Here is a 15,195-nt window from a genome sequence, read left to right as displayed (position 1 = left end):
GATCTTTTCAGATTCTCTCAGGATCGTTTATTTATTACTCTTCTAATGTAAATTTTGAGGCACTTTCTAGGATAACTCTATTGATTTTGATTTTCCAATTTAGGTGAGTTTACTTACTCTGGAAGTTACTTACATTGGAAGTTAGATCTAATTCCCTCAGTGATGAAGGCATGCAGCAGCATGTTTCGTCCCCTCTATACCCAGTCAGTGTTGTGGTGTCTGCAGCCATGTGAGCTGCAATCACAGTTGGGGATCGTCTACTTTTATGAACAGCAGCAGAACATGGCCATACCACAAGCCAGATAAGCTGCAGGAGGATGTGGTGTTCCAGTCCTTCCTCTGCAGCAGCTATTTCCAGTCTTGAATCCATGTCAAATATACTCGAGGCGATATGTCTCCAGCCTTCTTTGTATCATAACAGTAGCTTTGCTTCTGTGCCCAGCTATTTGCTGGAGCAAGAGCGTAAGTCAGTTGCAAAGACACCATTTCCAGCCCAAACACCTGGTTTTTGTGTCAGAGAAGTGGGAGTCATGGACTACAGTGGTATAGAGCAATACACATCCTGATCTCACCATAAATCTAGGGCAAAAAAACAAACAAACGAACATGAAATTAGTGAGAGATACTAAAAAGGCTTTTGAAACAAAGTTGTCTATTATTTCTTCACCACTTCACTCTTAAAAAGCTCTTCATCATCATCTCATTGATGAAACTGCTACAGACGTTAATACATATCTTTTTTTTTCTTTTCTTTTTTTTTTTTTTAAACTGAATACTGTATTTTCAGTATTGTTTGTTGGAAAGAATACAACATATGATGTTTCTGGAAGACTGTAGTATTTAAACACCTGTCAATCCAAAATCTGTTGTGGCTTTTTTCCCAACTCTGGTGAACAGTTTTGTGTTTGGATATCCACAGTAGCAAGAGATTTTTGTTCTGTTTCACAAATGTTTTATGTAAAGGAATTGGACAGCTTTCATGATCTTGCAGTATTTAGCAATGCAGATATTTACAATGAAGATTCTGTTAAAACACTATAGCAGCTTTTTTGGTTTTAGACGGAAAGTGTTTTTGTAGTCTTTGAGGAGTATCCACTTAATGATAAAACTTGAAGGTTAAAAAAAAAAAAAAAGAGAAGTTTTACTGAAAAAAATGAGGTTGCGCCAGCCATCACAGTAAGCATTTCTTTTCTTGACAATACTGCATGGAATACCTAATTGTCAAACTTCCACAGAAGTCGGCTAATGTTTCCAATGTACTTTTGTATCCAATTAAAAAGCAAAACAGATTTTTTTTTCCTGCTTGGCTGCAAAGCACTGCCTTTCTCTGCCTCTGATTCCGTTACTGCTGCTTCTTTGTTTGTAAGGTCAGCATATGTCTGTCTTTTCCTCTTTTGCCCCATCCTACCCTCTTTCCTTCTTCTTCTACCTTGTAGGTGTTCAGTATGTTTTTGGAGACACTGGTGGATTTCATCCAGGTCCATAAAGAAGATCTGCAGGACTGGCTATTTGTACTGCTAACACAGCTATTGAAGAAAATGGGTGCTGATTTGCTTGGGTCTGTACAAGCAAAAGTTCAGAAGGCACTTGATGTCACAAGGTAATGAGTTCAGAAGGGGAAAAAAAAAGCAGGGGGAGGAACCCGCCTCAGGCTATTCCCAACGTGGTTTGTCTGTATGTACATGCATGTACATTCTGTGTCATTCTTGGAAATATACGGAGCTAACAACAGATCATGAAACCTCAGTAAATGTTGCTGCTAAAGTGTTTTGGTTTCCTAAATGTGTATTAACTCAAAGGATTTGATCCTTTAATGCTCAGTAATTAACATGATACTACTTGTCTGATTCCAAAATGTGCATCGTGTATGTTTATTGTCTTGCTTGTTTAGTTATGCACTGATAGCTTTTGCATTATTATTTTTTTATTTTGATACTAAAATATTTTTGCAGTATTCAGGCATTTAAGGATTTAGCAAATCCATTATTGCCATGTCCTCCCTTCGCTTTCCCCAAAATTTTCTAATGTTCAAAGCATTCTGAAGTGATTCTGGGGGCCATCAAGCAGCCTATCCTAGTCCAGCTTTATTCCCAAATTTAAGTTTCATTTTTAACTAGAATTGGCAAAGATCTGGAAGCTACTTCTCATCCTTTATTCTCTGAAGAATGGGACAGTCTGAACCTCTGCTGAACCTATTCATATGGCAGATTTCCTGTGCAATCTGACAAAGGTTATGGTGGGCATTGAATAGAGAGAGAAAGTATTATCTTTTTTGCTGCTGCAGCAGAGGCCTAGAAGGTAATACCAGAGTGAGGAATGTTGGAGAGCAGAGGCAGATAGAAGGGGAGGATGGTTCGCAGAAGCATACAGGAGGAGTGTTGTGTAAATGTTAACAGTACTCGTGCGTTATAGTTTTGGGATTGTTGGAATTGCATCCATTTGGAATCAGAATTCTACAGGATCATCCCTTATTACTTGCCTTACATGGTCTGTTCTGAAAGTAGTAGGACTGGCTTTTTCCTGGGCGAACGGGCAGACGAGAGGCAGTCTGCGCACGCAGGATCAGTGGAGGGGGATATTGGGAACGCTGGGAAAAATCGGCAGTTGGCTGTCGGCCGTTGAAGAGAGCAGGTCGCTTGTACTGTGAACACCTGTTGAAATGCCTCGTCACGGAGAATCATGGAGCATTTACTGGAGCAGCGATACGTGATCAAATTTTGTGTAAAGCTTGGTAAAACGGGCAAAGAGACTCACGACATGATTAAGGAGGCCTATGGTGATGCTGCCTTGGGTAGATCGTGTGTTTTTGAGTGGCACAAGCTGTTCCGAGAAGGTAGGGAAAGAGTGGAAGACGACGACCGCTCCAGACGCCCTTCGACCAGCAAGACCAACGAAAACATGTAGCAAGTGAAAAATTTACTGAACCGTCATCACAGGATGAGTATCAGAATGATTGCTGATGACTTGAGCATTCCTCAAACCCAAGTTTTTGAGATGGTGAAAGAAAACTTAGCCATGAGGAAAGTGTGCGCGAAGTTTGTGCTGCGAGTGTTGTCAAAGGAGCAAAAGGCCAACTGGAAAGCAATCTGCCAGGATCTTCTTCATCATGTGAATGAGGAGCCCGACTTTTTGGACAATGTAGTGACCGGTGACGACACGTGGGTGTTTGAATACGACCTGGAGAGTAAGCGGCAGAGCACAGAATGGCACACCCCTGCTTCCCCACGCCCCAAGAAAGCACGAATGAGCAAATCCAAGCAAAAGTTCATGCTCATTTGCTTTTTTGATCGACACGGAGTCATCCACAAAGAGTTTGTACCACCCGGACAAACAGTTAATGCAGTTTTTTACGTGGAAGTCCTCACAAGACTGCGAAAACGCATTGCTCATGTCTGCCCAGCCATTGTCAACAATTGGCAGCTGCACCATGACAACGCGCCGAGCCACACAGCATTCCGTGTAGTGGAGTATCTTGCCCAGCACAAGGTGGCAACGCTGCCTCAGCCCCCCTACAGCCCCGACTTGGCCCCGCCAGACTTTCTTCTACTCCCGAGAATAAAATCAACGCTCAAGGGGAAGCATCACGCATTGGTAGAAGCGCTTCAAGAGGCCGTGACGAGGGACCTAAACAGCATTCCGGTCCAGGCGTTCCTGGAGGCGTACGAAAACTGGAAAACTCGTTGGTAGCAGTGTGTAGATGCGGAAGGGTGCTACTTTGAAAAATTCTAATTGTTCTATTCTCATGAATAATTTTTTTTTTATAAAAAATGAGTCCTACTACTTTCAGAACAGACCATGTACATATATTCTAACTACAAGAGCTTCAAAGCAGTATTTCTTTCGTAATATCATCCTTTACTTTTTAGGAAAATGTTTCTGGAAGTCAGATATAAAATCAACAAAATTGATAGAAATTTTTTCTTTCAGAAAGAGTAAAGGTGTGTTTGTTTGTTTTTTTTTTGACTCAGAAGAGCAAGGGCATATCTTTTGTCTCTCAACAGGTATTAAAAGAAAAATTCACGTAACTGATATAACTTGATTTTATTTATTTTATAGGGAATCTTTTCCAAATGATCTTCAGTTCAGTATTTTAATGAGATTTACTGTTGACCAGACCCAAACGCCTAGTTTGAAGGTAAGAATTTTCAGGCTTACAAAACAAACAAAATCTTGATAGACATTTGATTGTCTTATTATTTACCTTTGGATTGTTTGATTTGTTTTAAACAAAAACAAGGTTTTCAATTAGTGGATTTTGTTTTTGTAAAATTTCAGACAGTCAAGCCAGCACTACAGGACCAGCTTCGCTCTTTTTGGAGCTCAAAGGTTTTTGTCTGAATTACTGTCTTTGTTCTTAACTCTATGTCAAACTCCTACAGTTTTTTTGAATACTTCTTTCTTGAATGCATTCATTTGCTGCTACTAACCTTTGCGAGAAACTTTAAGCATGCAGATGTTCAATTTTAAACATTATACTACTGTGGAAGTGTTTGCTGCGAGTTCTAATAAAACCACAGTATAGTAAAAATGAGCAACAAAAATGTGGCTGCCTAACATCAAGCTGGTTATGCATACTCACTCTAAGTCTTTTATAATTTTATGTTTGTGATTTCCCAATCTTTTTTTCCTAGTTTGTATATAAGTTTTCCTGTGTTTAGACTGATAGGTCTTGAATTCATTTAAATAATTTTAACGATAATATAAGCTGTTATATTAAAAACAAGCTCCCTTTATGGTACCTTTTACTTTTCTGAAAGCAGTGTGTAGCTTTATACATACACACTTATATGTAATAAAAATCTTTAACCTGTAGACCTGACAAAACAAATGAAAATATATAATAATTTTGTAGTATATTTACAGTTACAAAAAGTTAATTTTAGTATAAGTGCATCAAATCTGAAGACTTACTAGTCAGATAAATGGGGAAATAACAAGCATATAACTGGCATTTTCTGCTCTATCCTGCACGAAATATTTTTACACTGTTTGATACTGCACAAGAATATCATTTTTTTTCCAAATTGTTTTGAACCTAAAGTCACATGAATATGCCTTTTTTTTTGTCTACAATACAGTAAAACTTACATTTTTAAGCTTTTGAGGACAGTTGATACGTTGACCACTGTTGCTTCGTAGAGCTGTGTTAAAAAGGGACTGCTGTCATTTATTGAAGACAGCAAATGAGGTAGTAAAAATCAGTTTGTTTAAATAAATCCTTGGAACAAATAGGGCTTGATTTTCTTTTACTTGATTTTCCTCACCAGATAGGTGAATTTGATGTTGTTTTTTTTTTTTCAATATAGGAGAATAACAGCTGGTATTATTAGTAGTAGAATAATAGCTGGCATATTTACAACATTTCAAATTTTAAACTGTAAATTTGAATGAGAACAGACTCCTACTAGACTAAGTTGGACCTAAGTTCAGGAATATTCAAGAATGTTCCAGGTGTGCAACCTAGAAAGGATTAAGAAATCTGGAAACAACAGAAAAGCATTTGAGAAATACTTCAGAAAACAAGATGTCAGTAAAAGCTACCTCCACAGAAGAACAGGTGGTGATTTGAAGTAAAATCAAGAGTATTTAAAGTGAAGCTGTGGGCCAGTAAAGTATGTAACTGAGAAGTATGTAAAAGAGAGAAAAAGATTTTTTTGAAAAAATGGTACTTACCCCCTACTTCCATCTTACTTAGGTAACTACAGCTTCAGGATCCAGACAGTAAAGTTACTGAACATAAATTGTAAAATTATCTGTTGAGTATCCACGTTCTTGAATACTTCACCTAAATTCTGTCCTCAGTGCACCCAAATGTTTAACAGATTAACTGATAATCCTAAAGGACTGCTTCATTCCTTGAGATCTTCAGCTTTTTTTCCTTCTCTGAAGAAGGATTATTTTGGTTCAGGATGTGATTTTGGGCTAGATACAGTAAAAAAAAAAAAAAAAAAACACCTGCATTCTCTAAAAAATACTATCAAAGAAAGGAGAGAGTCAGATATAAGAAGGGATGTTAGGTCAGAAATACTCTTCATGGAAGGATTCCCTTCTACAAATGACACTTCCTTTATGGTTTTCATGTGGTAGTAGTAATTGTGATCCTTTGGAGTAAACTGTGCCATTGTCATCGTTAACATTTACACACAGCAAAGCCTTGGATTATAAAAGTCAAGCTGTAAGAGTGTCCGCAAGAGGTAGATTCGGAATGATAGCCAGTAAGAGGACCAAACTGAGAAGATATTATGCTAATGATGTAATCTGTGCAGGATGCAGCACAGTATCGTGCCCCATCGTAGTTCTTCACATTAAATTTACATGTAGTTGTGGTGAACTGCTGAAATACAGTTTAGAGGTATCAGGTGTGTGTATCTGTTTTGGTTAAATTTATGGATGGTCATAGGAGTCAAATTTTCTGGAGAGGATATAATCTATTCAGCTTATTTTTGCAGGTGCAGAGCATATGCTTTCCTGCGGATGAGTGTTGTCCTGAAAAATACTTCAAAGCATCACTTTCATTTTTCTCAGGTTGAATACAGAGTGGCTTACACACAGTGAGGAACAGTTTTAAGCATTGTAGCCAGGTCTTATTACAAACTTCTGAACCCTTGTTTCCCTTGAAAATGCTGACTTGCTAGAATGAAAGTCTTTTGCTGCAGTCAATGAGAAGATTTTTCTAAGTCCATTAAAAAAATTGGTATTAAAATGAACAAACATTCACAGAGATAATCAAGCCTTTTAACATTTCATCTTTAGCAGATATTTTAATCATTTAGAGAAATCATGGCAGAGGCAGTTGCTCCTGAGTATCTAGTAACATAGGGATTAGCACAGACATCTGGGATGTGGCAATCTGAAAATAGCTTTTCATGATTGCACTTCATGTTAGTAAGGCAGAGTTGAATCTTTTGCACCCCAGGAAAACTGTAAGAGACGGACTTGTCTTCTTTAAGTAAAGCAGTTTCTATAAAATATTTCTATGTCTTATCCTGATGAAGCAACTTTGTGAATCTCAACTTTTTCACAGGATAGGATAGCAATTTGCCTTCTGGCACTGACTGTGTAGCATCCTTGTAGTATTTTGTGAATCTATGCAGATGAGTTGCACAGGATATTTTTGTGTAGGAATTTTTCATCTGTGAAAGACGTTTATGAAGCATTTTGATTACATTTATCTTTTTTTTTTTTTTTTTTTTTTTTGGTGAGTAATAGTGCTAATTGTAGCTTCCTTCATATTTCAGCTCACTTACTACAATGCTATTCTTAAACAAAATGTGTGTCTGTTTTGAGCTGTACAGGAAAAAGGTTTACTGTCTCAGGGTTTGTTATAGCCCAGCAAAATACGGGAAATTCAGCCTACGGGGTACAAAGAAAGTCAAGGCAGTGTTAAACACCTAGACAGTGGTTTCAGATTAACAGCAAATACTCGTTTTAAGAGTGAAATGGGTTGCTAAAGAGCATTATGTCAGGTCTTTTATTTCTGAACCTCAACTCTGTACTGAACCTCAACTCTGTACTTAACTTGTTTGAAGCAGTGACAAAAATGCATCATAAGTAGATTTGTTGCTGTTACGGGGTTTACTTCAGGGTGTTTTTGATCTGTAATATTATTGCCTCATTATATGGATTTTCGTGTTTGGTTCCTCCAGCCCCAGAAAGAATATAGCAGATGGTATTTTTTTATACTGCATATGTTGGTATTGACTTGCCTAATGTGAAAACCTCCAGCTGTTGGTTGTTGCATAACTTCAGAGAAGTCAAGTTTTAACAACTGCTGTGAATACAAAGTATTATTTTTTTAATTTACATGCATCAGCTATCAGTAATATCTGTGTCACTCGGTGTATCTTGGTAAAAGTTTTGACCAATGGATATTTCTAAATATCTTTGTTTGGAACAGTTTTAGTACAAGGCACGTATAATTAAAAATAAACCTAGAGCTTTTTTTTTTTTTTCTGCTTATGATGGTCATTAGGTCTTTTCCATCCTAGTAGGTATTTCTAGCTCAGGATGATTATTAGTGCTAAGTTAAGTAGGTTGCATAAATAAATGTTGACCACTTTTTTTGATGGGTTGCATGTCAGTTATCTCTGGGGCTGCAGGAACCGAGGAGAGAATGTTTAAGGGAGTTACAGGCATAATAGCCCTTCTACTAAAGTTGTGCAGTGATGTCATTTTGGAGGGGCTGCAGTCTGGGATATCTAAAACTGTAATTCTGCACTGGGGAAGTAGGACAATGATGCTTAGGCAGTTGAGAGCATAAAAAAGCTTTTCTATCCTCCTGGTAAACCCACATCTATCTTCTCGATATCTTAAAAGGAAAAATGTGTTATGTGACCCCTTCTAAGTATTGAGTAGAAATTCTATTCCATACGTTTTTAAAAATAAGAAGAATCATACACCCTAACCCTAAAGATTGACTGCTGAACTCTGGTTTTCATAAAAGGGTGCTGTGTGTTAACTATATCATATTCTAAAACAAACTGATTATTAGTTCATCAGATAGTGTCTGCTTATCATTTTGGTACTTGAAAAAAGTTCTCAATAATTCTGAAAATTCTTATATGTTCCAAGTACTTTGGTTTTCTGTTTGTTAAACATAAACTTCTGCATATACAATGATTTGTCTGTCTCCTAGCTGCTACTAATGAAATCTAAGATTTCTATTAGTTTTTAATTTCTGTGGAAGATCTTCCTTCTTGAAATGTTGTACCCATCTGTAAATTCAACGTTTAGGTTTTTATATACCAACACTGAAAAAATGTTTAGGTTAATTAGAAAAAAGTATTTTAGAGAATGTACATTCTAATCTGTATACACTCTTGTTCTTGGAGCACAGTTTTTATTGTCCATCTGACTCTATTTCTCTTTTCAGGTCAAAGTTGCAATCCTTAAATATATAGAGACTCTTGCACAACAGATGGATCCAGGAGACTTTGTAAATTCAAGTGAAACTAGGTTAGCAGTGTCCCGAATCATCACCTGGACCACAGAACCTAAAAGTTCAGATGTTAGGAAGGTATGTTTGTTAATGTGCACTTACCATTGGAATCCATTCCAAGTATGTTCAATGAAGCTGTTGACTTTTCATGTCTCAACAGAAAAAAAGATTTTTTTCTTTAAAAACAATTAATTGTTCCATGGAGAAAAGATACTTTTATATGCTTGTCAGCAAACACAGCTAATAGTTGGGGCTGAGGAATCGAAATTGCCAAAGTAAAACCTTCAGGTGGTATCAAAGAATTGTTCTTGTCATGCTACAGTTCCAGTGCAAAAATCCCTTCTCCAATAAAAAAGAAATTTTTCTTTCTCTTGGGAAGAAAAATTAATATTTGTGGGTACTCAGGTGCCAGGGGTACAGAATAACCACGAGAAAATGTAATGATGCTGTCTTGAGAAAGGAGTTCTAAATAGTTCCTGCAATTAGAGAGGAAAAAAATGTGATTTTATTTGCACATAGATGGAATAGAGTAATTTCTAGCTCGAATTTTGGTAATTTCTGGGAACATGACCAAAACTCATTTCCTTTAGGAGGGATGTTTTGTGTGAGTCAATTGATAGAAAATAGTGGGGAGCTGTCTCACAAAGTAATGCCAGGAGAACAATAAAATAAACTTTTATCACTTCTTGATATATTGAACGTTTATAATATTTCACCACAAGACATTTTATACTGGAGATTGTTTGTTTGTTTTATTTTGAACTTTCAATTCTAAGATAACTTTGAGGAAGTAGTAACAGATTATATCCTATGGACTTTTCTTGCCTGGTTACCGTGTCCTAGTGACATACCTAAGACCATAAAGCAGGAAGGGAATTGAAGCAGCACTATCTTCTAAATCAGTAAAGTTTTAGTACTGAGACACGTGGCAAGCTGTCTTATCTGATAGTTCATATCTCTAATAAGCATTTTTATGCCAGTAAGTAACTGAATTGTGGAAAGAATTGCTGGTGAGTTTTATCATCTGGAACCCCTTAATTATATTTTCTTTCCATAACAGATTTGTTAGAGGTTGCTAATTTCCAAAAACCTTTTATAAGTCTTGAAAATAAAAGTTTATCAATAGGTAGTCAAAAAAGTTATTCTAATGGTTTAAAATCTCTTGTTCTCTTAATGGGCTTGAAGACAGCCACATATCCAATCACAGAAATCCACTTTTTTTTTTTAAAGATTATAATAACATAACATTTTGAATGCTTTATTTTGATTTTTTTGCCACCTGTATTTCTGTGCAAATAATGCTGTTTTTGTGTGTTGTTTTTTTTTTTCCCATAAAAACATTTCCAGTGCTAAATACTATTTAAAAAAAAAATCATTTTTCCTTTGTTAATTTTGGGTATGCTTAGTTTAGTTCAGTGACATGGATCTTTCTGGAGGGTAAAATTCTAAGTTTCCACTTTAGTTTCTTATAAGATTAAAATTCTTCTGAGGAGAAATAGAATCTTCTTAGAGTTCTTCTAAGATCAATAAAAAACAAATTTCTAATCCATATTTCATACTTCTAAAAATGTGATCTGTGACTGGATTTGAAAATCTCATGAGAGTGATCTTATGGTGACAAGGGGAAAAAATTCTAATAGTCTTAACAAGCTTTTTTCACTAATTGTTTAGTAAAACCCTTCTCTGAGTCTATTTCCATTTTGATACTTCAGGTTGAGCTTCATTCTGGGCAGACCTGGTGGTGTCAGTTTCTTTCCTGATATGACCCTGGACTGTCTGTTCTGTTATTTTATTGGTAGCTTAAACAGACACAGTGTTTTGGAGTGGAGATATGGGTAACAGGACAGAAAAAAAGGAAGTGGTAACTTCCAAACCTTTGTTCAGCTGCAGGATTTGTTTTAACACAATTTGATAAATATAAAAACAAAAGACAGACTATAATAAGTTAAAGAGGAACACTGAAGGAAGACAGGTTGTAGAGGGTATTTGGGGTGCTCACTTGAAAGGAAGAGGGAGAAGGGAATAAAAGTTCAAGAAAACAGCTAATCACAAGTGCGCCAAGACAGTTTATGGCAATCTAACATGTTAGTATTTTCATCATTAAATTTAATACTAAGATGTGTACTGGTATGTGTGCTCATACCTTGGCTTTCCACTTTTAATTAAAAAGTGCTACAGTTCATTGCTCTGGAAGCAAAAGGAGGGAAATAAATGTCTAAAAGAATTTTCTAAACTACTTGCTTGAAGTATTACGGTGCTTAAACAAGCTGCCTGTCATTCTGTGTAGCATGAGGCACTGGTTCTCTCCAGTGCATGGCAGACCTTGATGGTGAGTCACTTTTATGGAAACTAGACATAGTTGGTTAATCTTAACTAATCTTAATCCAACTAAACATAGTTGGTTAATCAGAGTTTCATACTGCACAGAAACTATTAAAAAGTTCTGGAGAACTTAATAATTTCTAGCCGTTCACTGTATGTGATAGCTTAGTTGCAATGCTGGCATGTTTGTTAGCCCATCCAGTGCATGTTCATCAAAGTCAGTCATGCAGTCAACATTTCTTTAGCAGAGGGAACCCAACAGGAAGCCCAGTGTTCTGTAACGTGCTGTCTTGCTTTGTCAATAAAGATCTGTGGTTTTCTTGATTCAGATATATTCATTGTATATATGTATGAATAAAAGCATACTCTAGGATGAGGATGCCATTGAAGATAAAATACTAAAATGTGAGTTGTGGAATTGAGTAGACTAGAAACTCCGATACTTAAGAGCTTTCGTCTTTAGAATATGCAGGCAACTAAATAATTCCTCTTGATGTTTGAAAGTTAGTCTATCAGTTATAACCTGTAGAATCAGCACTTGCAGAATTCAGAAGGAATTGCCAAGTTTGTTGCTGTTTTGGTGTGTTCAGGTGTGGTTTTGGGTTTTTTTTGTTGTTGTTGTTCAACTTGCTAAACCCTTTAGAAGCAATTTTTAGCAGCAATTTTTTTTAGTAGCAATTTCGCTGCTTCCTTCAGGCCTTTATTTAGTGAGAAGGGTTGAGGATGATCATGTTTCAGAAAGACTGCTTGTTAGGATGATGGTGCAAAGTGTAAGCTCATTGGTATGTGCCTGGAATATTTGAACTTTAAGCTCACTTACCAGCAAATAAGAATTGTTTGTTCACATCTGTTAGTATCTTTAATCAAGTTTGTTTAATACTTATATCACCTTTTGTGATTCTCCCTCATTGTAGTATCTCTTACTGATAAAATTACTGCAGAAACTCAATTAAATGCCTTCAATCTGAATTTTCTTCTAGGCTGCACAGGCAGTGCTGATTTCCCTTTTTGAACTCAATACTCCAGAGTTTACAATGCTGTTGGGTGCTTTACCAAAAACATTTCAAGATGGAGCCACAAAGCTTCTCCATAATCATCTCCGGAATACAGGCAACAGTGGTCAGGTATCTATACCTCTTATATTATTCCTTCTGAAGTTACTGTTGTTTTGAATATAAGTCCATTTCAGTAGAGTTATGTGTGAGAGCAAGATTGATAGAGGCAACACAAGTCTTCTGTAGAGTCCTTAGCAGGAGATAGCACTCTTTATGGAATGTGTTTTCTTTTCTTCCACAGATTGATACTTTCTCAGTGTATGTTGATTCCAAATAAAGTGACATACTAAGTTTAAAAGTACTTTTTAAGAGTAGTTTGTTTCTTACTTCAGTTATTTTAAAATGGTTGAAAAAATTTGGTTGAAGTTATTGTCATTAGTCAGACAATCCAAGAAATTAAGTAGAAGCTCTTTAAATTTTTCTGGTCACTGGAAAATAAATACAATGATAAGGCAAAGGGGAAGCTGAAGTCTTGAGTTCTACTGGAGTAGCTCTTGTCATCTCTCCTCTTCCAGGGATCAATGGGAAGTCCTTTAACAAGACCTACTCCACGCTCCCCAGCATGTTGGTCAAGTCCTCTCACTTCCCCAACCAATACATCGCAGAACACTTTGTCACCAAGGTAATGTTGGCCATTGTTGCTGCAATTCTGCATCTAAGTCTTCACTACATGTTCTCCAAAATTGTAATCCCAACTGTGAACAAGTGTAGTGAGTTTTGCACAGTCACAGATGTTGAAAAATAATTCCCCTTCCTCCACAGAAAGACAGTACAGTGAAGTGCTCCACCTCCCTGAAGTGTCTGACAAGAGCCAGGGATGGCCTAAGGTGGGAAAGGGCTGTACACCTCACAGTACAAACGGCATATTAACAGAAGAAAGGTTTATGTTTAATGTCTAGAAAACGTTAGACTAACTCAGGTCATCAAGCCAGATAGGGAAATGAAAAAAAAGTAGTAAATTGCATTGTTACCAAATGCTGTCAGTAAAGTGGATTTTGTAACTTTGGTTTTGGCAATCAACTGATACATTAATCACTCCCCGTTACTGTGGAACTTTTCTCATAAAGACAGAATGGTATAAAAGTTCCTTTTGTACTTACAGGAGAAAAATGGAGCAGAAGTGTGTTTCTTGAGGCAGATGCTGCTGCATGATGTCGCCCTTTCCTTGTCTAGCCACACCCAGTGCTTAATCTTATTAATATTTCCTAAGGGTCTATAGTTCCATGTTAATGTTATTTAGAAGTATGGAGTCAGAAAGTAAATCCATCTTACTCTGTATGTCCTTCTCCATGGCCCACAGTGCATTCGACTATGATACGGAAAATATGAATTCTGAAGATATTTACAGCTCTCTTCGTGGAGTCACTGAAGCCATTCAGAATTTCAGTTTCCGTAGTCAAGAAGATATGAATGAGCCTGTAAAACGAGATTCAAAAAAAGAGGAAGTTGATTCAGTGAGTAAACTCTGTGCATCTTGGTATTGGCAAGCCAAGCCCAATACCTGATTTACTACAAAGATAACACCTTTTTAAGTAAGTTTTTGTATTGTGACTTCCGAAATGGGACATCCCTCCTAACTTCAGTGTCAGAGTTTAAAAAAAAAAAAGTTCCTAGTCTTGAAGCACCTTTTCGAAATGTAAATGCTAATTTTAAGTGGCATTAGCTATTTGTTTATTTAAAATGTTAACAATTTAGAAATATTTTATCTCATAAAACAACTTGAGTTTAGTTTTTGAGTGATCTGTACCCTAATATATTTTTTCCAGAGTTTTTATTAATATCCATACAAAACATGCAGTTTTTTTAGTGCTATATGTGTCCTGTTCTGAGCTTCTGTTTGTGTGGAGCTTCAGCTTTTAGGTTTGTTGAACGTGCCCTAAGTGTATATACTTAAACATGATTTTAATTACTTGGCATCAAATTACAGAGATGAAGCGCTGACAGCCACTTCTAATCATGAACTTCAAAGTATACATGCTCCAGAAGACTTTTTTGTACTTTTTTGACAAAAGGAAATTCAGGGACCTCTAGCTAAGACCTCTTATCTGAAGCCCAGCTTAATGTCTATTTAGGAATGTTTAGGAAACTTTTTGATATTTGTAAGTTCTTGTTATGTAGGTGAATTAGTGAAGTAGTTAACTGAAAAGTGTAAGTGTATCTTGTATATGCTTGTATGATACTTCTTTTTCTGCAGATCTGTAGTGCTTCTGGAATAGTAGACCTACGAGCAGGAAGTGGTGTGAGTGATACAGCCCGAACAGCTCTCGATAACAAAACATCATTACTCAACACAATGCCTCCTCATTCTTCACCACGTTCAAGAGATTATAACCCATATAATTATTCTGATAGTATCAGTTCATTTAATAAATCTGCTTTGAAGGAAGCCATGTTTGATGATGATGCAGAGCAATTTCCTGATGGTAAGCTTCAGATTGCATTCTGTGCTAGAATGAAAATGGTGAGATTTTTCATCTTTTTCATTTGACTTTGTGAATTTATCATTAACAGCATATGTATTTCCAGTGCCGCTTTGAGAGGTTTTATAAATAATACATGTCAAATTAGTTTGTTAGTAATCCTTCTGAGTGACATTTTTGGATTGGTTGATACTTGTAGAGATTAGGGGGGTGAAAATGAGATAATTACTGAACTATATGGTATACTTCCGGCAGCATGTTCTATAGCAGGATTGTCAATATAAATTTACTTAGCAGATTGCTCTGTTGTTGAGATTTAAAAAGCTTTACAGCAAGGGAGTAAAACTGGATCAAATCAGTTTGGGAATTAGGTTAAATATTAAGTATTTTGTTGGTAAAATATATGCATTTGAAATGTGACGTTGGCATTTTCTATTGAGTAAACATTCTTTTTTTTTTT

General features: G+C 36.4%; 1 protein-coding gene across 10 annotated transcripts in view; it reads left to right on the top strand.

The window, feature by feature from the left end:
- Positions 1 to 15,195, top strand: part of CLASP2 (cytoplasmic linker associated protein 2) — a 138,284-nt gene that overhangs the window by 113,365 nt on the left and 9,724 nt on the right. For 7 of the 10 annotated variants that reach the window (XM_084281942.1, XM_084281941.1, XM_084281933.1 and 4 more), the window contains 8 exons: positions 1,437 to 1,600; positions 4,057 to 4,135; positions 4,276 to 4,326; positions 8,873 to 9,016; positions 12,241 to 12,384; positions 12,831 to 12,937; positions 13,616 to 13,769; positions 14,510 to 14,738. In XM_084281942.1, coding sequence (XP_084138068.1) covers positions 1,437 to 1,600; positions 4,057 to 4,135; positions 4,276 to 4,326; positions 8,873 to 9,016; positions 12,241 to 12,384; positions 12,831 to 12,937; positions 13,616 to 13,769; positions 14,510 to 14,738 — 1,072 coding nt within the window. The remainder of the gene's footprint in view (positions 1 to 1,436; positions 1,601 to 4,056; positions 4,136 to 4,275; positions 4,327 to 8,872; positions 9,017 to 12,240; positions 12,385 to 12,830; positions 12,938 to 13,615; positions 13,770 to 14,509; positions 14,739 to 15,195) is intronic. The other 3 variants (XM_084281940.1, XM_084281939.1, XM_084281938.1) reach the window with 1 other exon arrangement.

This window comes from Netta rufina (assembly GCF_964035555.1).
Source record: "Netta rufina genome assembly, chromosome: 2".
Lineage (NCBI taxonomy): Eukaryota > Metazoa > Chordata > Aves > Anseriformes > Anatidae > Netta > Netta rufina.
Note: the sequence above shows the minus strand (reverse complement) of the source record. Positions and strands in the feature narration are given on the sequence as shown.